This window comes from Piliocolobus tephrosceles, chromosome 4 (assembly GCF_002776525.5).
Source record: "Piliocolobus tephrosceles isolate RC106 chromosome 4, ASM277652v3, whole genome shotgun sequence".
Taxonomy (NCBI): Eukaryota; Metazoa; Chordata; class Mammalia; order Primates; family Cercopithecidae; genus Piliocolobus; species Piliocolobus tephrosceles.
The window spans coordinates 99,781,718-99,807,202 of NC_045437.1; the positions used below are offsets into that span (position 1 = coordinate 99,781,718).

The 25,485-nt window shown below is 34.9% G+C and overlaps 1 protein-coding gene across 17 annotated transcripts in view; it reads left to right on the forward strand.

Moving 5' to 3' along the window:
- PAM (peptidylglycine alpha-amidating monooxygenase) overlaps positions 1-25,485 on the forward strand; it is a 304,923-nt gene that overhangs the window by 209,598 nt on the left and 69,840 nt on the right. For all 17 annotated transcript variants that reach the window (XM_023212219.2, XM_023212220.2, XM_026454292.1 and 14 more), the window contains 6 exons: positions 1,277-1,344; positions 2,436-2,516; positions 2,802-2,878; positions 3,868-3,971; positions 10,905-11,089; positions 12,203-12,274. In XM_023212219.2, the coding sequence (XP_023067987.2) occupies positions 1,277-1,344; positions 2,436-2,516; positions 2,802-2,878; positions 3,868-3,971; positions 10,905-11,089; positions 12,203-12,274 (587 nt within the window). The remainder of the gene's footprint in view (positions 1-1,276; positions 1,345-2,435; positions 2,517-2,801; positions 2,879-3,867; positions 3,972-10,904; positions 11,090-12,202; positions 12,275-25,485) is intronic.

Sequence of the window (25,485 nt, forward strand, 5' to 3'; positions counted from 1 at the left end):
CTTGACTGGGGCTTCAGTCAACTTAAGGCTTGACTGGGGAGGAATCACTTCCAACATCACTCACATGATTGTCGGCAGGCTTCAGTTCTTTGCTGAGTGTTGGCTGGAGGTCGCCCTCATATCCTTGCTAAGCGGGCTATAAACAGGGCAGCTCACAATATGGCAACTGGTCTCCATCGTAGAAAGTAAGCAAAAAAAGCAAGAGAGGGCGTGCATGCAAAATGGAAGCCTTTCAGTAACCTAATGTTGGAAATTACATACCATCACTTTTGCCATATTCTGTTTGTTAAAGATAAGTTACTAAGTAACTCAGGAATGGAAAAGCAAACATTGTATGTTCTCACTCATAAGTGGGAGCTAAGCTATGAGGATGCAAAGGCATAAGAATGATACAATGGAGTTTGAGGACTCCCTGAGGGAAAGGGTGGGAAGGAGGTGAGGGATAAAAGGCTACAAATTGAGTTCAGTGTATACTGCTTGGATGATGGGTGCACCAAAATCTCAGAAATCACCACTAAAGAATTTAGGTAACCAAATACCACCGTTCCCCAAAAATCTATGGAAATAAAAAAAAATGTTTAAAATGTTTAAAAAGATAAGTTACTATACTTCTTTTAGCCCACATTAAAGGCGAGGGGATTAGACCAGGGCATGAATGCCACAGCTAGGAATCATGAGAGCTGATTAGTCAGGGTTCTCCAAAGAAACCTGAACCAATAGGATAGAGAGAAAGAAAAAGAGTTGTTGTAAGGGATTGGCTGACACTATTGTGGGGACTGATTAAGTTCTAAATCCACTGGGCCAATTGGAAATTCAAGGAAGGGTTGATGTTGCATTCTTGCGTCCAAAGGCAATTCACAGGCAGAATCCTTTCCTTTTGAGGGGACCTTAGTCTTTTCTTTTCAGACTTTCAATGGATTAGATGAAGCCCACCCACACTATGGAAAATAATCTGCTTTACTCAAAGTTTAATTTAAAGGTTAATCACATTTAAAAATCACCTACCCAACAACACCTAGACTGGTGTTTGACCAAGCAACCAGGCACCTGGCCAAGTCGACATGTAAAGTTAGCTATCACATGAACCATTTAGAGTCTGCCTTCACATGAAAAAGTATTTTTTAAGGAAAAAGAATTGTTCCTCATTTTCTGTTTCATTTTGATTTTCACAAGCATCACATTTTATAAACCAGAGTATTGAGGTATATGGTATTTTTCCAAAACAGTCATTTTGACTTTTTCAGATAATTTAGAAAAATATTATTTTTTTCTGCAGACAACCTTTAATTGCTGGCATGTACCTTATGATGTCTGTTGACACTGTTATCCCAGCAGGAGAAAAAGGTGAGTAATGATTTTTTAATATTTACCATTACCTCATTACCTAAACTGTAGAAATGGATTTATAGTGTATTTTTTATAAACTTTAAAAATAATCAATATTTTTATGTCTTGGAAAAATAAACCAATACTTTATTGTCCTTGGATTTAAAATAGATTTTTGTATTATTCCAAGCCAGTGGTTTATTACTTTTCCATTCTTTGTTAAGATGCTAGGAATTGAGGCCCTTGGGTAGATGTGTGTTATATAAATTAAAGAATAAATCCAGAGTATTTAAAAATAAATCATCCATTCTTGAGATGCAGAGGACACACTGCATAATGAGCAGTGACATAAACTTCTACATAGAAAGGTTTACAAATTAAACGACTAGCAAATCCAACACCAACTTAGTCTTTAAACTTGGATATAGTTGGCTTATTTCTTTACTTGCAAAATGGGGATGATAATAGCTGATTCTCCCAAGCTTACTAGAAGCGATGAGAATAAGTATAATATTATTTATCAATATATGTTATAATCCTCTAATTAAAGTGCCATATGATATATTGTTCATTTGTTTTCACTGGGAATCTCTTAAAGTTAATGACCAGTATGGTCTCTTTGTTACCATTTTTCATCTATTATAAAATGAATATTTATTGAATAGCTACTGTGTTAGACTATAAGGAAGGAAGAGTATGAAATATCCTCTTCTCAACAGGAGCTGTCAATCTAGTGATCTTAGATGTCTGCATTCAATTTTTCAAAAATTATTCTGTTCCAAAAATAAAAACCAATTTTTAAGCTTTCTCAACTGGATAAATTTCAAGCTAAAGGTAACAAATTAAGCCTACGTTTTCACTAGCGGAGTATTTTGATTTGGTTCTAGTCACTCTGTTTATGAATAAAATAAAAATATAAGGCAAGGGGTTCTTAATTCATGTGAGTAAAGTGGCTGGCACAGAATAAGTGCTTAATATCTTGTGTGTTTAAGTCATAAGAAAACGTCAGTCCCTAGCATCTTGTAAATACCCTATGCATACTTTTAGACAAGAATAATGTCATTTTCCAGTTGAATAGTGACTTTTGTCTGTGTTTTTATTTCCCACAGTGGTGAATTCTGATATTTCATGCCATTATAAAAATTATCCAATGCATGTCTTTGCCTATAGAGTTCACACTCACCATTTAGGTAAGAACTTTACATGTTAAATTATAAATATTTACCATTATGCTTGCTGATGCCATAAATTAAAATGCAAATTGTGTTTGACCTTAAGTCTGTTTCAATGAAAGTGATTTCATATAAGACCTTGAAATATTTTATGCTGTTTTATCATATTGTTTTTACTAATATACTCAGTATTTGCGGCTCTGAAAATACTCAGATTTCTACTTTAAAGTAGGAAAGTAAATATGCCTTTTGTTTTTCTAATACCTCATTATATTATATGATTAAAATTTGTGTTTATTACAGGTAAGGTAGTAAGTGGATACAGAGTAAGAAATGGACAGTGGACACTGATTGGACGGCAGAGCCCTCAGCTGCCACAGGTGTGTAAAATCTAGTTTAATTTTGAGAGAAAAAAATATTAACCAGCAGAAAGTAATTTTTAAAAATTATTTTGCAACTCTTGTGACTTTCTCTAAAAATCTATAAATCTGCCTTAACTGTATAACTGAGCTGTGTATCCTCCTTTTTGCAATTTCCTATTTGGTGCTTTCTTTATCAGTTTTCTCAATATGGTCAAAACATGTTGGTGGCCTTTTACATTCCATCATTTATTCAAAGACAGTATTTCAGACAGCTCTTCTATTATCACATTTATTCTGATTTTTATGGGATGCATTTGCTAATAGTATTTGTTTATTTCAAAGTTTGGTGCTCTTGTCATAAAGTAGAAGTGATTAATTAAAGGTGAACTCTTTTTATCCAGTGATTGTGTGTGTGTGTGTGTGTGTGTGTGTGTATGTGTGTCTGTTTCACTATCTGCCTTCGTCCTCTCTACCCAGAGTGTACCAAGCTTCACATTATTAAAGTATGTGGTTCTATGATATATCGTATCAATAGAATTAAGGTCAAAAACCCGCTGATCAGTTGAATGGATGCTGAAAAAGCATTTGATAGCCGGGCGCGGTGGCTCACTCCTGTAATCCCAGCACTTTGGGAAGCCAAGTCTGGTGGGTCACGAGGTCAGGAGATCAAGACCATCCTGGCTAACAGGGTGAAACCCCGTCTCTACTAAAAATACAAAAACTTAGCCTAGCGTGGTGGTGGGCACCTGTAGTCCCAGCTACTTGGGAGGCTGAGGCAGGAAAATGGTGTGAACCTGGGAGGTGGAGCTCGTAGTAAGCCAAGACTGCGCCACTGCACTCCAGCCTGGGTGACAGAGTGAGACTCCATCTCAAAAAAAAGAAAAAAAAAAAAGAATTTGATAAAATTCCACATCCCTTCATGATAAAACCCTCAAAAAAGGGGTAAAGAACACAATCAAGCATGTATTGGTAATATTAATGATTCATTGTGTTTGTCTTTTTGGCAGGCTTTCTACCCTGTGGAGCACCCCATTGATGTAAGTTTTGGTGACCTACTGGCTGCAAGATGTGTATTCACTGGTGAAGGAAGGACAGAAGCCACACACATTGGGTATGATTCCACACATTCCACTATTTAAAGATATTTTATTGAGATAAGGCATGATTACAGGTTACAGCTATCTTTGTGAATAAAATGTACATTTTTTGTCCTGTCATGGACAATTACAACAAACTGTGGCATTTTATCATTTCAAAACTGATTGATTTGGATAAACCCCAGAACATATGCTCATTTTTTCATGCTTCTCTTTTTCTTCCTCAAAACCTTCGGTATCATACCTCTAAATATTATAATTACCAAAGACTTCGTATTTCTTCCTCAGGCTCATCTTAATAAAGAAAATATAATGATAATGAAAATTTTTTTTCTCAAGTGCCTTTTTGCCCTGTGTTCATGGGGTCTACATTTGGTGATTCCCATTAAATACTCAGAACCATGATGTTAAAACTCCTGTGAATTTAATAATTTCCAGTTGTTTAGTCTACTAAATAAGGATAATAATATGCAACACTTTATCAAAAAAGAATGTTGAGCCTTTTAAATGATTTTTTAAATACTGAGCCTCCTTGAAATAATTATATCCTATAGCACTATGTAAAATTTTCAAAGCACTATGAACTCTTTCAAAGAAACTTACCTAAATGAAAAATGAAAGGTAGTTTCTTTTCATGCTTTTTGATAGAAAAGAATCAAGGAGACTTCTTTTTATGTTAAGCAAGGTTTTAAAATATTTACTGATGCCATCTGGAAGCTAGAGTTTTAAACCATTTATCTCTTAATCAAAGAGAAGTTACAGAAAGTAAGCATCTGAAAACACACTTTAGATGCCCTCAAGATGATTCTTGTGATAGCAACACTAACTGTTGGTTGTATGGAGAAAGGGAAAAGGTACTGAGGCAAGTTTAAAAAAGAAAGCAGGAACATTTGCTCTGGTGTAAAAGAATTTTTATGTCACTCTAAATGGCTTTTTTATATTAGTAAGCATAAACTTTAAGGCTAAGGATAAAACAAATAAAACTTTATCAATTTCTGTTACAGAAATAGTTTCCAACAGCTTTGCTTTTTGATAAATGTGCTAAATTTGGGAAAGAGACTTCAGGAAAGCAATAGTATTATTGAGTTATGGGAAATGATGATGGTAAGAAAAGGACTGACAAAGGAGGCATAACTAGATTTGACAGAAAGAGCATAAGAAGTCCCTTCTTAACAATCTTTAAATACATGAGGTAACATGATTCAGAAAGTATCCATCAGTTGTTCATTTTATGTCAGTGCAGAGCCGTAGGTAGTTTACTTAAATGTTCCAGATTATGGTAGTAACCTTTGTAGTAAGTAAACAGAGCAGTAAAAAATCCCTTTCAACACATCACTTGCATTGGCTTACAAGTTTTAAGTGTGGAAAAAACAGAATTTTTTGCCTAGAGGTCTCTTTACAGTTTTTGGGGGGAGGTTTGTTACTTTGGCCAAATTCTATCCTTCTGAGTTCTGTCTGTGAGGTAATATCAGCCATAGAAATTAATGACTTGTTATAGTACTAGGATGGGAGGCCAAAGTGATCTCTGGAGACCTCTTTCAGTTCCATGAATCTAGAATAATTCTTGTCTTTTTTAAAATGTGCGTTTTGCTTTAAAATAATACCCTAAAATGACTACACTAATTTATCCTTTCATAAATCTCATGTGGACTAAAGGAAACACCATTTTGTAATAAAAATGAAATAGAAAGAAATTATAGGAAATTAACTTATTGGGTGAGCCCATATTCTGAATATTTAATTTCTACTACAGAAGCATTTTTTTTACCAGTGGAATGACAAACAAGTAAGACAGATTTTAATACATTTAAGTATGAATAAAAGTTTTCATAATAATGGATAATCATCTCATAGCAGTTAATATACTTTTTATTTTTAGACAAATAACAACAGCAATGTGTCTCTGTTTTGTAAAATAATAAGCACAACCTCCATAGACTACTACAGGATCACAGTTGAGAATGTAACCAGTGAAATAAACTAGTAATTTATGATGTTGGTTAAATTAAATGATACTCTGTTAATCCATATATCTCCTCTGCCTCTTTTCTTTTCCCACCTACCTCCAAGCCACACATACAAATACACATTCCCACAGGACACAGATTTGAGCCCTGAGCCTGAAGCACACATAGGTATAAATCACACTTATCTAAGGATAGGCTGGGGCCAGTAGGTGCCTCCTCCATGTACTGGGAGAACTCTCAGCTTCAAGTTTTAAAGTTTTCTGTTCTGTGGTTACATGGAAACTAGATTTTACAGAAAAACTGTTGACAGTAGCCTACTAGGAAGGTTTTCAGTTGAGTGATTCTTCTACCAAAACCAAGCTTAACTGTGTTAAGCTAGAAATTGTAGAACTGGAGAAAACTTTGCTTGGCTAGAACAATCACGGTAACTTATGAAAAGCACTGAAAAGTAGAGGCTGATTTTCCCATAATAGGGATTCTTCTTAAAATACCACCATGTAAATGGATTTAACCTCCTGAGTGTCCATAAATGGATGAATGCATAAAGAAAATGTGTTTTACACATGCATGATGAAATACTATTTAGCCTTTACAAGGGGGGAAATCCTGTCATTTGTGACAAGGTGGATGAATCTGAAGGATGTATTAAGTGAAATAAGCCAGGCACAGATATATTAATACAAATACCACATGATCTCACTTATATGTGGAGTCTAAAAAAGTTGAACTCATAGAAATAGAGAATAGAATGATGGTTACTGAAGGGTGGGGAAGGAGGTAATAGGAATTGTTAGAGGACATAAAGTTTCAGATAGACAGGAGGAATAGATTTTGAGACCTATTGCACAGAAGAACGACTGTAGTCAATATAAGGCACTATATATTTCAAAATAACTAAAAGAGGAAATGTCCAATGTTTCATGATTTAAAAAATGATAGGGCCGAGTGCAATGGCTCATGCCTGTAATCTCAGCACTTTGGGAGGCCAAGGCGGGCGGATCGCCTGAGGTCAGGAGTTCAAGAGCAGCTTGGCCAACATGGCGAAACCTCATCTGTACAAAATACAAAAATTAGCCAGGCATGGTGGTGGATGCCCATAATCCTAGCTACTCAGGAGGTTGAGCATGGAGAATCGCTTGAACCTGGAAGGCAGAGGTTGCAGTGAGCTAAGATCATGCCATTGCGCTTCAGCCTGGGCTACAGAGCAAATAACAGGAGCAATGTGTCCCTGTCTCCATCTCAAAATAAATAAATAAATAAATAAATAAATAAATAAATAAATAAAGGTAAGCAAAGTGATGGATTTGTTAATTAGTTTGATTTAATAGTACCACACTGTATCCATATATTAAAAAATCACATCATACTTTACATTATAAAATTATTTTTTATTTCAATAGTTTTTGGAGAATAGGTGGTTTTTTGTTACATGGGTAAGTTCTTTAGGGATTTCTGCAATTTTGGTGCACCTGTCAGCCAAGCAGTGTAAACTGTACCCAATATGTAGTTTTTTTATCCTTAACCCCCTTCCAGTCTTTCCCCCGAGTCCCCAAAGTCCATTATATCATTCTTATGCCTTTGCCTCCATATGACTTAGCTCACACTTATAAGTGAGAAGATATGATTAAATGCTTACTATTATTTGTCAATCAAAAGTAATATTAATAAAAACTACTTTAAAAGTAGGTATATTTAATGAGATATATTAATAAATATACTTAGTGATAAAATGTTTTATCCATACATTTATTTTTATATACTAAATATGAATAATATATCCTAAATAAAGTTTCACCAAAGTATTACATATACTGACAACATAGTACTACTAATTGATCTATGAAGAAGCAATATTTTGTGCCTGACTGCATTACATATTTTATATTCAGGATGATACTTCTCTAAATTCATTTCAAATGTTTAGTCAAGTTTAAATAAAAACATAGAATTTAATTAAGTCAGCCAATTAAGCTCATTAAGTCAGCTAATCAGGCTAAAAGTTTATATGCTAAAATTTAGTATTAATTACTGGGACTAGGTAGATAATATTTACCAATTTGGTCAGTTTTGTTGGTCATATTTTTCACTGGGAATGAGTCATTTCATGAATATATGAATATTCGTGGATACCAATATGGCCCTTTAATTTGCATTTTTAAATATTATTACATGCAAAAATAAAGTTTCATGATAAATAACTTCTTAATGTATACATTTAAAAGCACCATAAAACTTTTTAAAGAAATGATTAACAGTTTTGTAAAATGACTAAAGTTTTATTTCTTTCTAAAATTAGTATTACCAGTTTTGCCTATTTTCAAGCCTAACATTTGTTGAATATAAAGGGGGTAGAGGTGAAGGAATTCTTGAGCTAGTGGAGTGTTTGCGGTATAGACATGGAATACAATGATATTTGGAATTTTTTAAGTCATACATTTCATATTACTTGGTACTTTATTAAATCTGTATTTACATATCTTTCTAATGTAATATATTTTTATAAAAGCTCTCATGGAACCTAGGTAAACAGATTAGACAGATGGATAAACAGATATGGATATAAATAGATAAATATGTTCAGAAATCCCATAGGTCAACTGAGTACAAAAAATTGACCTGACTCATTATTCAGTAGTATAATATACTAGGGAAAACATGCTATGTCATATGAAGTTGTAAACATTTATTAAGCAAGATTATTCGTTCTTCCTTCATTCAACATATATTTATTGAGGGCTTCCAATTTTCAGGTTCACACATTATGTCAGACCTAAAGCTATTTATATTAAGTATGTCAGTATAAAACAGGAAGTTATCACATAAGCACTTTATTATGCAAGAAGATGAAATGAATGTACTACTGTAATTTTGGAATATAAGTAATGCCAGCAGTCATTATTTTAAGTAATCACACTGGCATTGGGGGATGTTTAAAGGGCCATTCAGTGTACATAATATCCCTTCCTACTTTCTCATGTTAATAAATCACTGAGATCAGCAGAGTTGAATTGCATATGTTGATCTCTGTGGAAATTAAGGGTACATGTGTCAAAATACTCCCTTAGGAATACAGAAAGCAATTTGTCTTAAAATGAGATTTTTTGTTTTTGAATGAAAGGTGAATGATTGTAAAATAAAATAAGCAAACTGTGATGCTGATACTAAGGATGATTTGACTTCTAACATTTTTAGCATATGATGGTTTCTCTGTCACATAGGAGCTCAGAGTTACCTTGACTACAAGTCTAATTATAGATGGAAAGGAATAAAGTATGACTCTTTTGTTCAGCTCTTTTAATGAAATTTTCCTTGTGATAGCAAAGATTCCTAAATTATTTGATCAAATTCAATTTTGAATCATAGAATTCGCACCCCAATTTGAGATGCTTAAATGATTATTTTGCTTTTCCTCTCTGCAAGATGATTAAAGGTTTTTAAAGCTAGAGCCACATCTTAAATTCCTTTTTCTTTTTTGCTCAGTTGATCTACACATACCTCCTTATTTTTAATCAGGAAAGAGAAGGATAATATGGCGGGAGGCTCTGGTTTATTATTTTTGCAACAGCCATTCCTTTTGTAGCACATATTGACCAACTCCAAGGCTGTTAAAATGTACTTCTTAGGAATGGTGTTTTGACACCATGAAGACGTGTAGTGAACAGATGTTTGTTTGGGTTTGCACTTCACTATTTGCTTATATTTCACGGGAGAAGCAGTTACACTGACAGGTATCAGATTCAGAGAGTGAGAAGCCAAATGATTTCTGAAGCATAAAGAGAGCTTCCAATGGCAGAGGCTTATTCCTGTGGTCTCTCAAGGGCTCTACATTTTCAAAGCTTAGAAAAATCAAATCCCTTTGTAAAATATTTTTATTTTTTTCCTTCCCTTGCTGATGTCATGCTGTTGCCATGGAGAGAAAGTGAGTGCTGCATGACATTGCTGGAAAAATAAACACTGATATATTTCTGTACGGCAAATAACCTACCTCATAGCTTTTTTCATTAGTGTAGTCTTGCTAAAAATTGTCAATACTAATACTAAAATGGAAGTGTTCCTTTGCCCAGATAACTTTGCTATATAAAAGTCTTGTGAAGGTGTACTTAAATAGTTCCTTCCTAATAATACTAAAGAGAATGAAATATATAATAACCCATGTGAGGTGAGGAAGCAGAATACATGTTTTGTAAACTATTAGATATTTTTTCTATCATTGGGAACTTTTGTCTTGGAAATGTCCACTGTTTTAAAATCTATTTTTAATATTGAGTCATTCAACTGTACAGCATTTCTTCCGTCACATCTCAGCCCTTAAAAAAGATGAGTGCTGATTTCATTTTGAGTCATTCCTGAGGCATTCTTTTCAACCCTGCTATAAAAGCCTAGCTCTCAAGTCAGACATCAGGGATACACTTTGAATGTCTTAGTGTGGACGCATGATTCTAGATTCATCTGGCCATGAGGAAGGAGGCAGTTAACCAAAAACAAGGTCCAGGACTTTTAGTGTTAAGAGGAAAAGCCATTTTTAAAGACTTATAATAAATAATATATGATAATTCTATTGAAGGTTACTGATTTTTACCATTGTAAAGGAAATAATAAAGATTTTCCATGGGAACAGTAACTTTTCTCAGTCTATGAGTTTTGGCAAATAGGAGGGCGCTAAGTAATAAAAAGATTCAAGAGAGAAAAGAAAGTACCATATCCCTCATCTACCAAAATGCCATTTTCATCAGTGGTATTTAGTGGTGTTCATGGTGTGCCTGCAAACTGACACTCCATTGTTAAGTTGAAATATGCCTTTGACAATGTGCTTTTGATGTTGAAAACTGTGATGGGTTTTAATGAAAGCTATAAAATAAATGCACAATATTTCTACCTTGGAATCCGTTGCTGGCAGATTTAATGGCTGCATTTTTCTTGCATTAAGCATGCGTTTTATGTGAATGGTTGATTTGTTATATCTATTTTTTTTGCCTGCAGTGGCACATCTAGTGATGAAATGTGCAACTTATACATTATGTATTACATGGAAGCCAAGCATGCAGTTTCTTTCATGACCTGTACCCAGAATGTAGCTCCAGATACGTTCAGAACCATACCACCAGAGGCCAACATTCCAATTCCCGTGAAGTCTGATATGGTTATGATGCATGAACATCACAAAGGTAATAACTGATGTTTAATATAAAGTAATATATAATTTTGTATTTTATATTTTTGTATGTATCATGTTTGACTATATTTAAAACCATCTTTATTCCCTTCTTCTATCTACCAGTCACATGTACACACTATTTCTTATTTTCTCATTTTTCTCTTTCATATCTTATCTCCCCTCCCTGACATGTCCCCATCAAAACAGTTAAAGAGGAAAATCTCAGCCAGGGATAAAACAGATTTGTTTTGGGACCAATCCCATAAATGTAGACCTTTCTTCATTTAATTCATGTTTTCTCATTTCCTCATCTAACTCCTTCCCTAACCAGTAATGACTTACACAATTTATGAATTTATGCACCATGTTCTAAAGATCACTACAGTTTGCCAGGGAAAATAGTTATCATCTCCAGCCATACTTTAAATTATACATTTAATGGGCTTCTTCAGGCAAAGAACAATTATTGATTTGTGAAGCATTGCTAGTCTTGACTTTTTTAATCTAATTTTCAGAATTGTTCTTTAACATATATATATTGTTCATCTGCAAAATGGTCATATTGACTGTCACTTTGTAACTGAAAATTGCAGAGTCTACTCGCTGTTTTATTGCATGAAGTATGCTGAGACTTTGATTGAGTTTTGCAAGTTCAGTCTTAACATGCTAGAGCAGCTTCTTATTTCTTTCTAGTGGAAATTTTATGAGAGAAGTTAGCATAGCATTCTGGCCATTTATTAAGATTCTACTATATTTAGAGAATATGCCTTAAAGTGTTCTTAAATCTTCTTAAAACAGTACTAAATTTAATTTAAGAAAACAAATATGAGTCATTTTGTCAATGCATTTTGAAAATTCTGTATCATTTATATATTATTGAAAGGGTAGTTGACCTAGTTATTAAGTCAGATGTCTGGTAATTGGTAGGTTTTGCTGGGGGTGGGAGTGTGGGGAGTTTATGAATTAGAGCATTTCTATCATATGAATTCTTAATACTCTAATAAGCACAAGACCCTGAATAGTATTTTTATGTTGATGGAGTATTTCCAATAAACTATTTTAAGTATGTAATACATACGATACATACTGCAAATTTATGCTCAGCTTCTTTGATCATTTACAGAAACAGAATATAAAGATAAGATTCCCTTACTACAGCAGCCAAAACGAGAAGAAGAAGAAGTGTTAGACCAGGGTATGTATGCTTATTTCTATAACTAGGCCTATAAAAGTATCAATTTCCATGTAGGCAACCAAATTGTAAAGTTACTGAGATATTTTATGCCTCTCTGTATCTGCCTTAAACCCTATGTATTGCATAATGCATACAATTTTTTTATACAATGCATAATTCATGAGAAAATGGTCAGTTATTGCACTTTAGCTCTGAAAGTAAAATTCATTCATATAATTTAGTGCTGTTTCATTTTCTGTCTTTGTTTTACTTCGTTTAATATTATAATGTTTATATATAGTAAAAGTGCAAATATAATCATTAAAAACCATCAGTGAGCTGCTTTTGAAATCAAATAACCATTTAAATTATTGTATATTTTGTATGATATGTTCATTAAGTAGATTTGAGGTTCAAGAAAAAAAGAAATTAAGAATGAAATTCACATCTTGCCTCTATTAAGTCATTCTTCTCTGCCTTCATCAAGGTAGGAGGAATTATTGTCTTATACATCTATAGTTTTGTGTTAAGTTGCCATCTGCAGAGTTAAAAAAGCATCATTCTTTCCCTGTTCTGTTTATTGGAAGTAGTAATGTTCGATGCTTGTATGTCATATACTGCATGTGCTAGTACTAAAAAATTACTTCCCCGAATCTTGCTTTTTGTCAGTTGTTTGGAAAATAGTGCTTTGGGTTAGGCATTGGAGTTTGTTATCCTATCAAGTTGTTTTTGGCCTAGGATACATGTTTTTAAACATTAGTTTCATGTTAATCCAAACCCACTTCTACTGACAACACAAGCATACAAGAAATAGAAAGGATTTTTCTATTAGCAACATACAGAAGTTTCCTGTTTCTCATTGCTAGCTGCTATTGGAATTCTTCAAAATGTATTACATTAGGTCTAGTTCAAAAATATCACTCTTGTATGAATAGTTTTTACAAAATTAAACAATTGAGACTTTAGAAAGGGGAAAATGCACTCTGAAAGAAGCATAAGGTAAACTATGATCCTAAGGTTTGTAAATTATACAGCGGATGTTTCATAATATCTCATTCTAACAAAGTGGCCTTCAAAAAACTACAGCTTAGCTCAAAGCACTAAATGGCTGAGTAATTTAAAATAGCTAAATTTATCAATGCTGTTTATATATTTGTAAGTAAGCCAGTAATAGCAGCCTCAATATAGTAGTATTCAGAGTGTTTACTGTGACTTCTACTGAAGTTTATTCAGAGTTTCCAATGAAATATTTTGACATTTTACATGCTATTTGAAATGTATGTCTTTAAAATAATTTTATTTGTCTTAGAATATATTTACAAATAACAACATAAATGAAACAATATGGAATGAGATACCACCATTTAGTAGCTGCATCTTATAAAATGGTATATTTCTATGGAAACTGCAGTTGGACTATGGTTTCCTTCTGAAGTTAGTCAAGTTGATCAAGAGAAACACTGGCACCTCTGAAAGGTTAGAAACCCAGAGGTTTTGTTAGTGAAGTGGCATTAAATGTTATATTTCATCTATTCTTTCCAAATAGTAGGATTTAGGAGGTGTTATATATGCCTACAAACCAGATTCTTTAAAATACTTTCATACCTTGACATTCATTTACCCTTTTGTGTTTTATAGCATATATATAGATATATAATATTCAGGGGTGAACATTATCTATATACCCAAATATACAAATATACCCAAACTCTTACTGGTCCCAGAGAATAATTCTATGGACACATAAGAAATTATTTGCTTTCAGTTTCTATTTTCTTCTGTTTGTGAATAAAAATACTGCAACTAAAGGTATTTAACTTGAGAAGGAAAAAAGCATTATTCAGATATTATCAATTTTCATATTGCAGAAAATAGGCTGTGTTATTCATATGTTGAAATTAGTGGGCCCATTAAAATGTCATCTCTAATGAAGGTAAAGACAGTAGCCTAACCAAAAGCCATTTCAGTGGCTAGCATAGTCTGTGTATGATCCTACTGGTCTATGGGAACCACCAGCCTAGAATTAAAAGGGAAATACAGAAATGCACCAAATGCACATTTGTATACATAGTTCATTTGATGCACTAATGAGATCAGTCCATCTCCTTGCAACACATAGGGCAAATCTCATTGCTGAAAGAGTATTTCATTCTCCTTAGAGATATTTGTTTGCACAAATGTCTATTTGTATGCATTCTTTGGAAAGTCAACTTGACCAAGTAGTTAATAAGGGGGCTTTAATTATTCAAATAAATTATGCCATGTATGTTAATTTTTAAAGTAAGCCCTCAAACTTCACTTTTCACCTTATTTGGTATTCCAGCCACAACAATTAGTGTAGTATTTCTTCAGATTGTACAATTCTTTTAATATATTTTTAGCCCCAATAAGCAAAAGCCCAAATTATTGTGGTTGTGCTAGCCACAAGCTAACAGACACCATCTATGTTGATCCTACAGAAGATGTCAAACCACCATGGAAAACAGAACAGTGTGGAATAGGAAGAAAAGACTTGAACCATCAGTGGATATGTACTCAAGGACAAGCTCTGTACCCTTTAGTGGGTATAGATAGTTCTGTAGGTGATGCAGATAGTTCCACCTGGTTAATAATATATATAGTGTATATATGTATGTGTATGTGTATATATATATATATAAAATAAAGGCTACTTAAATTATACTATATATAGTATTATATATATATATATATATGTGTGTGTGTGTATATATATATATATTTACTTCCTATCTTAATACATTGGAAAGCAGGCAGAAAGATAAGTCAAGATATATAATAAATGTTACGTTAGAAAGAAGAAATGACCTTTACTAAGATAGAAAAAAAAAGAAGAAGGAGGGGAGAGATAGAAATAATCATATTCCATAGACTAAAAGAAAGAAATGTAGCTGTGCCACAAATACACAGGAAGTGGAAGTTATCTCTCACATGGAGGAAAAAAATTCAAAGAAAGTTAGTGATCTTTAAAGAAAGCCAGTGATCTTTAAAACACAGGTTTATTTAGTACTGTGTTTCTCCAGGAGAAATATAAACATTTTCTTTGAAATTCACATCTCAAAAATTGCTAGATATTGATGTTTTGCCAGAATATTAATCTTGATTAGAAATTAAGTAGAAGTCTTGACATCTAAGTTGTGCAAATCCAGTCTGTGCTTACCCACAAACATACTAACCTTTCACAATATCTTTGTCTACATCTGCTCTCTGTAGAACAAAATCTGGTGTAAAGCAAGTGTACCTCAGATTCCGTCTCAAAAGATGTAATTACAGTGACACCACAAAAGCATCATTATATGACAGTGTTACTTATCATGTTGTCCTGGATCATGCAACAATAGGAAACAACATTTTAATGAGGATTTAATTGAGTCTGTAGGGATTTCTTTAAAAATAATGTTTATTTTGACTGATTTTTTAATATTCATTATAAAAGATAAGGAAATTATGTAAAGTATAAGCATACAAATAAAAATCATAGTCCCCAGAAATGAGTGCATATAGGTATGTGAAATATATATATTATGTGTATATTTATTTATATATTAAATATATGCATATGTAATGCACATTATTTTATTTTACTTTCTTTGACAGTCTCATTGATTTTATTTTTATTTATTTATTTATTTTTTTGTGCTCTGCTGACTTTATATATACACCTTAAGTTCTAGGGTATATGTGCACAACGTGCGGGTTTGTTACATAGGTATACATGTGCCATGTTGGTTTGCTGCACCCATCAACTTGTCATTTACATTAGGTATTTCTCCTAATGCTATCCCTCTCCCCCAGCCCACCACCCCCCAACAGGCCCTGGTGTGTGATGTTCCCCGCCCTGTGTCCAAGTGTTCTCATTGTTCAGTTCCCACCTATGAGTGAAAACATGCGGTGTTTGGTTTTCTGTCCTTGTGATTGTTTGCTGAGAATGATGGTTCCCAGCTGCATCCATGTCCCCACAAAGGACATGAACTCATCCTTTTTTATGGCTGCATAGTATCCCATGGTGTATGTGTGCCACATTTTCTTAATCCAGTCTATCACTGATGGACATTTGAGTTGGTTCCAAGTCTTTGCTATTGTGAACAGTGCCACAGTAAACATTCATGGGCATGTGTCTTTATAGTAGCATTATTTATAATCCTTTGGATATATACCCAGTAATGGCATTGCTGGATCAAATTGTATTTCTAGTTCTAGATCCTTGAGGAATCGCCACACTGTCTTCCACGATGGATGAACTAATTTACACTCCCCACCAAAAGTGTAAAAGAGTTCCTATTTCTCCACATCCTCTCCAGCAACTATTGTTTCCTTTTTTATTAAAAAAATTTTTTTATTATTATACTTTAAGTTCTAGGGTACATGTACACAATGTGCAGGTTTGTTACATATGTATACACGTGCCATGTTGGTGTGCTGTACCCATTAACTCGTCATTTGCATTAGGTATATCTCCTAATGCTATTTTCTTCCCACTGTCCCCTCCTCACAATAGGCCCCGGTGTGTGATGTTCCTGTGTCCAAGTGTTCTCATTGTTAAATTCCCATGTATTAGTGAGAATATGCGGTGTTTGGTTTTCTGTTCTTGCGATAGTTTGCTGAGAATGATGGTTTCCAGCTGCATCCATGTCCCTACAAAGGATACGAACTCATCCTTTTCTATGGCTGCATAGTATTCCATGGTGTATATGTGCCACATTTTCTTAATCTAGTCTGTCACTGATGGACATTTGGGTTGATTCCAAGTCTTTGTTATTGTGAATAGTGGTGCAATAAATGTAATGCACATTATTTTAATTATAATGTATACACAATTTCATAGCCCCTTTTTAAAATATACCTTGAATATTTTCTCCAGTTGTAAAAATTATTGGCAAGAGTGATTTTAATGGCTGCATAATACGTGCATATTCCTGCCTATATCAATTTGAAAATAACCCATTTGCATATAAGTAAATTTATCTGCGAATGAGTTGATTACGTCTGCCTACAGGCAGAAAAACACAAATGGATATTTAAAACTAAAATGTGACCGTCCTTCAAAGACATTGTGAGTGAAGAATTACCTATATATGTAATAAGTACAATAAACTATACAATAGACTCAATTAGGCAGTATTTTTGCATGGAGGAAATGAATCCTAGGAGACTATAGAATGAGGAAGTTCACATTGATATCTTTCAAAGCAGACACACACACACACACACACACACACAGATATTCATCACATATATTAAGGTTGGCACTTTTAGAAAACCCACACATTGTTAAGTTCTCTTTATTTCTTATGCATCATAATTTCTTTTCTTTTCTTTTCTTTTCTTTTTTTTTTTTTTTTTTGAGACGGTGTCTCGCTCTGTTGCCCGGACTGGAGTGCAGTGGCCGGATCTCAGCTCCCTGCAAGCTCCGCCTCCCGGGTTCATGCCATTCTCCTGCCTCAGCCTCCCGAGTAGCTGGGACTACAGGTGCCCGCCACCACGCCCGGCTAGATTTTTTTGTATTTTTTAGTAGAGACGGGGTTTCACCGTGTTAGCCAGGATGGTCTCGATCTCCTGACCTCGTGATCCGCCCGTCTCGGCCTCCCAAAGTGCTGGGATTACAGGCTTGAGCCACCACGCCCGGCCCATAATTTCTTATATATGTTCACTATACCAAAGCTATAAACATTATGAACTTTCTATAAGCATTGTTTAAGCAAAGATTATGGGCTTGAAACTAAGAAGCTTACTAGATGGAAGCAAAAGTCTACAAAATTACGTTTAAGAGTTCTGAATTTGAGTGTCTCACTTCTTTAATATTCGAAGTTTAGATGTAGTGTTGAAACTTATGTCTGTTGTATTGGAAAGATTCAGTGTCTTAAATTCCAGGCTGAATTGAAAGTCAAAATCTATAATAACAGTATGTCCTTGTTATTATGTACTATGCTTTGGACAGCATTTCTTTGGCTGCAGAAACAGCCTTTATCATGTTTTATTCAGTTTGCTCCAAAATCTCTTTATTGTAGTAGTCTTTGTGCCCTCATATAATCAATCTTTCTACTCAAAGGTCAACATGAGCTACTGTATTCCCAAGGCAGAGAGAATATGACAAAAATATAATTTGTTGAGGGAAAATACTCCATGACCCCAGATAGTTAAAGGTCTTCGGACACCTTCTGTGAAACAGTAATTTCACAGTGGTTTCATGCTAACAAAAATGAATTACCATTGGCATGTTTTATCAAATAAGCAGAATCAAGGAAACAAGATGGCCAGTTAAAAACACAATAGTCTACTGTCAAAGCCTGCTAAAGTTACAGTTGTAAGCAGTTTATGGGAAGAGTTAAACAAAGGCTGGGTATGGTAGCTAAAATTTATATTTCATTGATTTGTTCAAAATAGGGCATCCCTTTGATCCTCCAATAAAACACAAATAATTTTAGTAACATCTTCTTAACTAATTCCAAGCACTCTCTATGCCACTTTGCTGTTTTAAAGAAGGTACAGTTTTTGTTTGTATTCCTATTTACTAAAAATTTATTGATTTCTTACGATTTAAGCACTTCACGAGTCTTTATTTATTGAACTCATCTATCAAACACAATTCTAAATACCCCCCCAGGCTCTGGGAAGCTGAATGAATGCTGTTTTGAATTGGTTTCCTAATAACAGAATAGGCAGATGCGAATGATCATTTATCACACAGTTAGGTTTTCCAGTATAGATCTGTGTGCATGGTAGTTATGAAAACTATAATCTTCTATCTTCTCCTTTTTCATATTTGTGTTGTTTTCTTACAGAGGAAGAAAAGTTGATTTCTGATTGCTTTTCAATCAAATGAGTTCTATAAGGGGAAGAAATAATAAAGTTCACTTCCTTTGTGATCCTTCAGCTGGTCACCATGGTCATGTGTTTTATTTCTCTAAGGCTAGAGAGTAAATGTTGTGGGATAGTAGTAAGTAAACAATCAATAAATCAAATTGACTTTAACCCGAAGGGAAAATCAGTTAAGACTAAGTCGTAAAACAAAATATTAAATTCTAAAAAGAGATGCTTTTATTTTTCCATTCCTTATATCCCTCTCTTTAATCAGTTATGTTGCATGGCTCTAATCGTGTTAACTTGGTTACTTGGCATATTTTGTCAGTGGTTAAACTGCTGCTGAACATCCTATTTACTCTCCTTATATTATAGAAATCACAGAGCAATAAGCAGTAACAAGAGCTGGGTTTTTTTAGGTAATGAAGAACTAGTAATTTGTTTGGGAAATGGGAATTTATATTCTGGAAAGTTTTGAGAGGTACTTGATCATTTAAAAAAATAATAGCACCTGCCACATTAAGGTTTTACAATTTCTAAAAAATTAGATATTTATTTTTTTCTATCCAGTGATCTTAAAGCATTTTTTTTTTTTAAAAAAAAACCTTCTTAGGACAATTTTTAAATGTATATTTCATATATTTTAGTTTTTCTCACCATATTCCTGAAAGTAAACCAAGGAAATTTCCATGCTGGGAGCAGGGAATAGTGAGTGGTCCCTGATAATAGAAAAATGTCCACTGATCCACAAAGTAGTGCAAGCACACAACTTACGAACTTTAAGTTTCATTGGTGGTGTTATTAGATTCCCATGTACTATGCTGCGTTCCTTTTCTCAACACATTAGCTGCTACTATACTTGTGTTTCCATATACCAAACTCACTCAATTAAATTACTTAAAAGATCTAGATCATTTGGATATTTTATAAGAATCAAAGGTTGAGGGAAGAAAATTTAAAAATGGGAAATTACTACAGCCTAAAGTCATCAAGGAAATATTTTTATCTCTACTAATGCAGATGCAAGGGTTGACATTTTTAACAAATTATTATTCATCCAAGAATCGCTTATTGAGTATCTGCTAGGACAGGGAAAGTACTAGTCTCTGGAACTATGACAATAAATAAGAAATGAGGAGGACTTTTTTATATAAAACTACATTTGTATCTTTTAATTTCTCCCTTCCCAGAGATAATTTAAATATACAGAAAGTATTTTTAGAACATCTTAAATAATTTGGTCATACATGTAAGGTACATTTTTTCAAATCAAAGAAAACTCATCTTTTTTTTTTTTTTGAGATGGAGTCTTGCACTGTCACCCAGGCTGGAGTGCTGTGGCACTATCTCAGCTCACTGCAACCTCCAGCTCCCAGGTTCAAGCAATTCTCCTGTCTCAGCCTCCTGAGTAGCTGGGATTACAGGTGCCCGCCACCACTCCCAGCAAATTTTTGCATTTTCAGTCGAGACGGGGTTTCACCTTGTTGGCCAGGCTGGTCTCGAACTCCTGACCTTAAAGTGATCTGCCCATCTCGGCTTCCCAAAGTGCTGGGATTACAGGCATTAGCCACTGTGCCCAGCAAAAACTAGTCCTTTTTTAGGCTAGTTTTGTGCAAATCGCTATGGTATGTATGTATTGACCATTTTGCACATTTCTTGTATTACAGTATGGACAAGATAGACCAGGATATGACAAAGAGAAACCCAGTTAAAGAGTAAACCTAGCACTTGAGCTCAGAAGATGGTTAATTTAAAAAGAAAAACAATTAAGTATAGTAAGATTGATAAGTTTGAGGTGACTGTGTAGGAAAAAGTTTAATGACCAGTACAGAAAAGACAGGGGAACCTGAATCCAGTCTAGTGAGCAGTTTGGAGGGCAACTGTCAGTCAGACCATCTCTTTCAAATTCCAGTTCAATTTCCTACCAGCTGTGCAGGTTAGTATTGTACCTTTAGTTTCTTCATATAAAACAAGGACAATAATAACTAATAGAGATTAAATGTATTAAACAGTATAAAGCATACAGCAAAGTGAATGGATCATGCTAAGCTCTCAAGAAATTTTAGCTGCTATTATTATTTTCTATAGTTTATATAGTTCTTAATATGTTAATGCTGTCAACAATTGGTAAGCAGCAAACATCTCCATTTTTTTAGGACTGTCCCAGTTTATGCCTGGTATATATATTAGTAACACCCCTTTCCTTTTAAAAAGTATTCTAGTTTGAGAAACAAATTATATGGTCACCTTAGCAGTGAGTCCCAGAACAGAAATAGAAAATAACACCTAGAATATACCAAAAGAATTATAAATCATTCTACTCTAAAGACACATGCACACGTATGTTTATTGCAGCACTATTCACAATAACAGAGACTTGGAACCAACCCAAATGCCCATCAGTGATAGATTGGATTAAGAAAATGTGGCACATATACACCATGGAATACTATGCAGCCATGAAAAAGGATGAGTTCATGTCCTTTGCAGGGACATGGATGAAGCTGGAAACCATCATTCTCAGCAAACTATCACAAGGACAGAAAACCAAACACCTCATGTTCTCACTCGTAAGTGGGAGGTGAACAATGAGAACACATAGGCACAGGGAGGGGAACGTCATACACCAGTGCTTATTGGCGGCTAGGGGAAGAATAGCATTTGGAGAAATACCTAATGTAGATGACGGGTTGATGGGTGCAGCAAACCACTATAGCACATGTGTACCTATGTAACAAACCTGCACATTCTGCACATGCATCCCAGAAGTATAATTTTTTAAAAAAATGCCACCAATCAAAGTTAGTCCAGTGGAAAAAGAAAGAAAGAAAAAAAGATAATACCACCCAGAAATATATAGCTGGACAGAGCTACAGCAAAGGTAACTATGGGGATATAACCCAGGAATGTCCAAGGCGGGTAGGGTGCTATCAATCACACATCAGTTCCGTAGAGGTAGAGCCACTTTTAATACCATCCTAGACAGATTTTGTCATCCAGAGCAGAGATGGGGGTCCTTTCTGAGGAAGGAGAAGAGTCTTTCACTATGACAATAAAAGGATAAGATTCCCAAATGAGTACTGGTGGTAAGGAGGAAAAAGTTGATGTTGCAAATCAGCCTAGGTTGGACCTTGTGACTCACTGGTTAGAGAAAGAAGAGTACAGTTTTCTGAGTTGATTTACTCAAAAGAGTGTCGTCACTAAGAGGGATACTATAAAGAAGTTAAAATATGGTGAGAAGATACAGAGCTCCATTTTAGACACTTTAAGTTCAAAATGCCTATGAGACAGACATCCAAGTGGGATTTTCCAGAAGACAGTTTTGTAACATCAGTTTGGTGTTAGGAGAGCTCCAGGCTTGGTAGTCATGTGCCTAGAGGTGGTAGGTTAAGTTTTGTAAGTGACTGAGATCACTTAGTAGGAAGAGGCTTTAGCCAGGGGAAAAATGTGTCAGGGACAGACTTCCCAAAACACCAGCCTTTTTTACATGGTGGACGGAAAAAAGAAGCATAGATGATAGGTGGAGAAGACCTGTAAACAACAACATTATAAGGAAAGAGGTTCTGAAGGGAACTTTCAGCAGGGCTACAGGCTCCCGGTAGATCAAACTAAAGAGTCTATTAGCATTGGCAATTAGCATCCTTTACCTCTTGGAGAAGTCATACAGTTTTGAAATAGGAAGTGGAAAGAAATGCGACCAATTTAGAGAGGGAAAAGGATGTAAGGAAGAATGAATCAGCAAGTAACCCTGCACCATCCAGTATGGTAGACACTAGGTGAAAATATTTATGTTTTGAATATAAATTAATTCAAAGTAAAAAATTAAAAATTAAGTTTCTCAGGTACACTAGCCATTTACAAAGTACTCAGCCCCATGTGTCTGTCTGGCAGCTATTAGGTTGGACAGTGCAGACATAGATTACATCCATTATCACAGAAAGTTCTTTTGGACAGTGTTGGAGCTTGTAAATGAAGAAAGAAGATGGAAAAGCCGGAAGGGTATGTTATGTCAGAGGAGGGTCTCTCCCCACCTCCACAACAACTCAAGCCCTAAGTGAGTGTATGTATAGCCTGTGAGTCAGATATGAGGTAAAGAAGTTGTATTTATTAATAGAAAAGAAAAGAGAGAAGACAGGAGAGGCTTTAGGGAGTGCTGGAGGAATGGCATTCAGAACAGTGGAGTAGAGAGACTTCTTTTTCCAAAAATATGCTAAAAGACACGGAGAAAGTACAGATACAGCCTCCTTTGGCAAAGCCAGGAACCAATTAGCTGTAGTAGCCACAGTGACTTATTAAGAAAATAGAGGGCTAGAAACCTAAAAGGGTTTTTTGTTTGTTTGTTTATTTTGAGACTGAGTCTCACTCTGTCTCCCAGGCTAGAGTGCAGTGGCGCTATCTCGGCTCACTGGAACCTCCGCCTCTGGGGTTCAAGCAGTTCTCATGCGTCTGTCTCCTAAGTAGCTGGGATTGCAGGTGCCCGCCACCAACCTGGCTAATTTTTGTATTTTTAGTAGAGATGGGGTTTTACCATGTAGGCCAGGCTGGTCTCAAACTCCTGACCTCAAGTAATCCGCCTGCCTTGGCCTCCCAAAGTGCTGGGATTACAGGCATGAGCCACCACACCTGACCCTAAAAGGGCTTTTTGTTTTCTGTTATGAAAATCCAGATGCTTGACCACGAAAAAGGAGCTGATTTTTAAAATATTAGGTAAACCACAGGTTGAAGCAGATACATGTTGCAATTAGTTTTTTCAGTTAGTAATTATAATAGCTATAATATAGTGACACCTACTTTATGATATGCACTGGACTGGGTATTTTAATATTAACTGCCTTCTTTAAATCTACAAAATAATTTCTAAAGGTTGTTGTCACTGTATTTATTAGGTTAAGTAGAATTTACTTAAAAGTACAAAGTAGAATTCACTTAGAGGCACAGAAATAGGGTTTGATGTGTATTTGAATTGAGGAGTTGCCATTACAGGGAAAGACCAGAGTGCTATAGGTGCACCCAGCAGAGACCCCTGAGTTGAATTATCAAGGAAGGCTTTTTTGATGTGACACCTAAGATCTGAAAGTTGAGGAGCTAGTTTATTAGTGGGGAGGGAGTGGTCCAGGCAGAAGAAACAACATCTTCTTAGACTTGATATTCAAGGAAATGAAAAGCCAATATGAGTGGAACATAAACTGAAAAGAAAAAGGAAACATTGAGAGATGACACAGGAGGTCAGGACCACCAACTTGCTTTACTTATGTTATACTCTGTTATATGCATTAGATGTATTTTCTAAATAAATATCTTAATATGACTAAAAAAAATTGGTTGACATTTCAGGATTCCATATTATATCCAGTACTCTAAAAGAGGAAAAAACTCTTTCCGATTTGCGCATAGGAATGTAAGAGATAGCCATCTAGTGGTCTTTCTCTCTCATGTAAGGAGATGTTTGTAGAGATTCTGCTTTGAAACTTTGTTCTGGCAAGGCCTGTGCAACTGTGTGCAGCCAAGCCTGTTACATTATTTTAACAATTTTTGCTTTCCTAACCCAGTGACAATTTTAAATGATAAATTCACATGAACTGGAATGCCCTACCTTTGATATTTTATCACAGCTTTTAGATTCTCTCTTGCCAACCTGAATGACTGTGCATAGTTCTGAACCTGTCTTCCTCCATCAAGACTACCCTAAACACAGAGGTTGCGGTGAGCCATGATCACGCCACTGTACTCCAGCCTGAGTGAAAGAGAGAGACCCTGTCTCAATAACAATAATAGCTTAAACGTATGGATTCAAGTTTTTATTTAATTTAATTTAATTAATTACTTTTTTTTTTTTGAGACTGGGTCTGTCTCTGTCACTCAGGCTGGAGTACAGTGGCATGATCATAGCTCACTGCAGCCTTGAACTCCTGAGCTCAAGCAGTCCTCCCACTTTAGCCTCCCAAGGGGTGAGGACTATAATTGAATGCCACAACACCCAGCTAATTTTTTTATTTCTTAAAGAGATGGGGTCTCACTCTGGTGCCCAGGCAGGTCTCAAACTCCTGGGCTCAAGCGATCCTCCTGCTTGGGCCTCCCACAGTGCTGAGATTACAAATGTAAGCCTCCACTCCCAGCCTCAAGTTTTTAAATAATGGCTTATCTCTCCCTGAAATGCTCTTGTATTTTATTTCCTAAATAAGATGTTTCATTGTATAAGCATATGAAACTATTTATATTTAATGTATGGTACATGAGAATTTAGCAGTAATGTACTGTATTAATTTTTCTTCTGTGAGGCAGAAAGCCACTGTGCCCTAATAGATTTGGTTGACTTACAATTTGCTTTGTTCATTTTACTGAGATTGGCCTATTACTTGGTAATTATTTTCTGACTGAAGATTTCACCTGGGATAATCTGATTTCACTGGCAA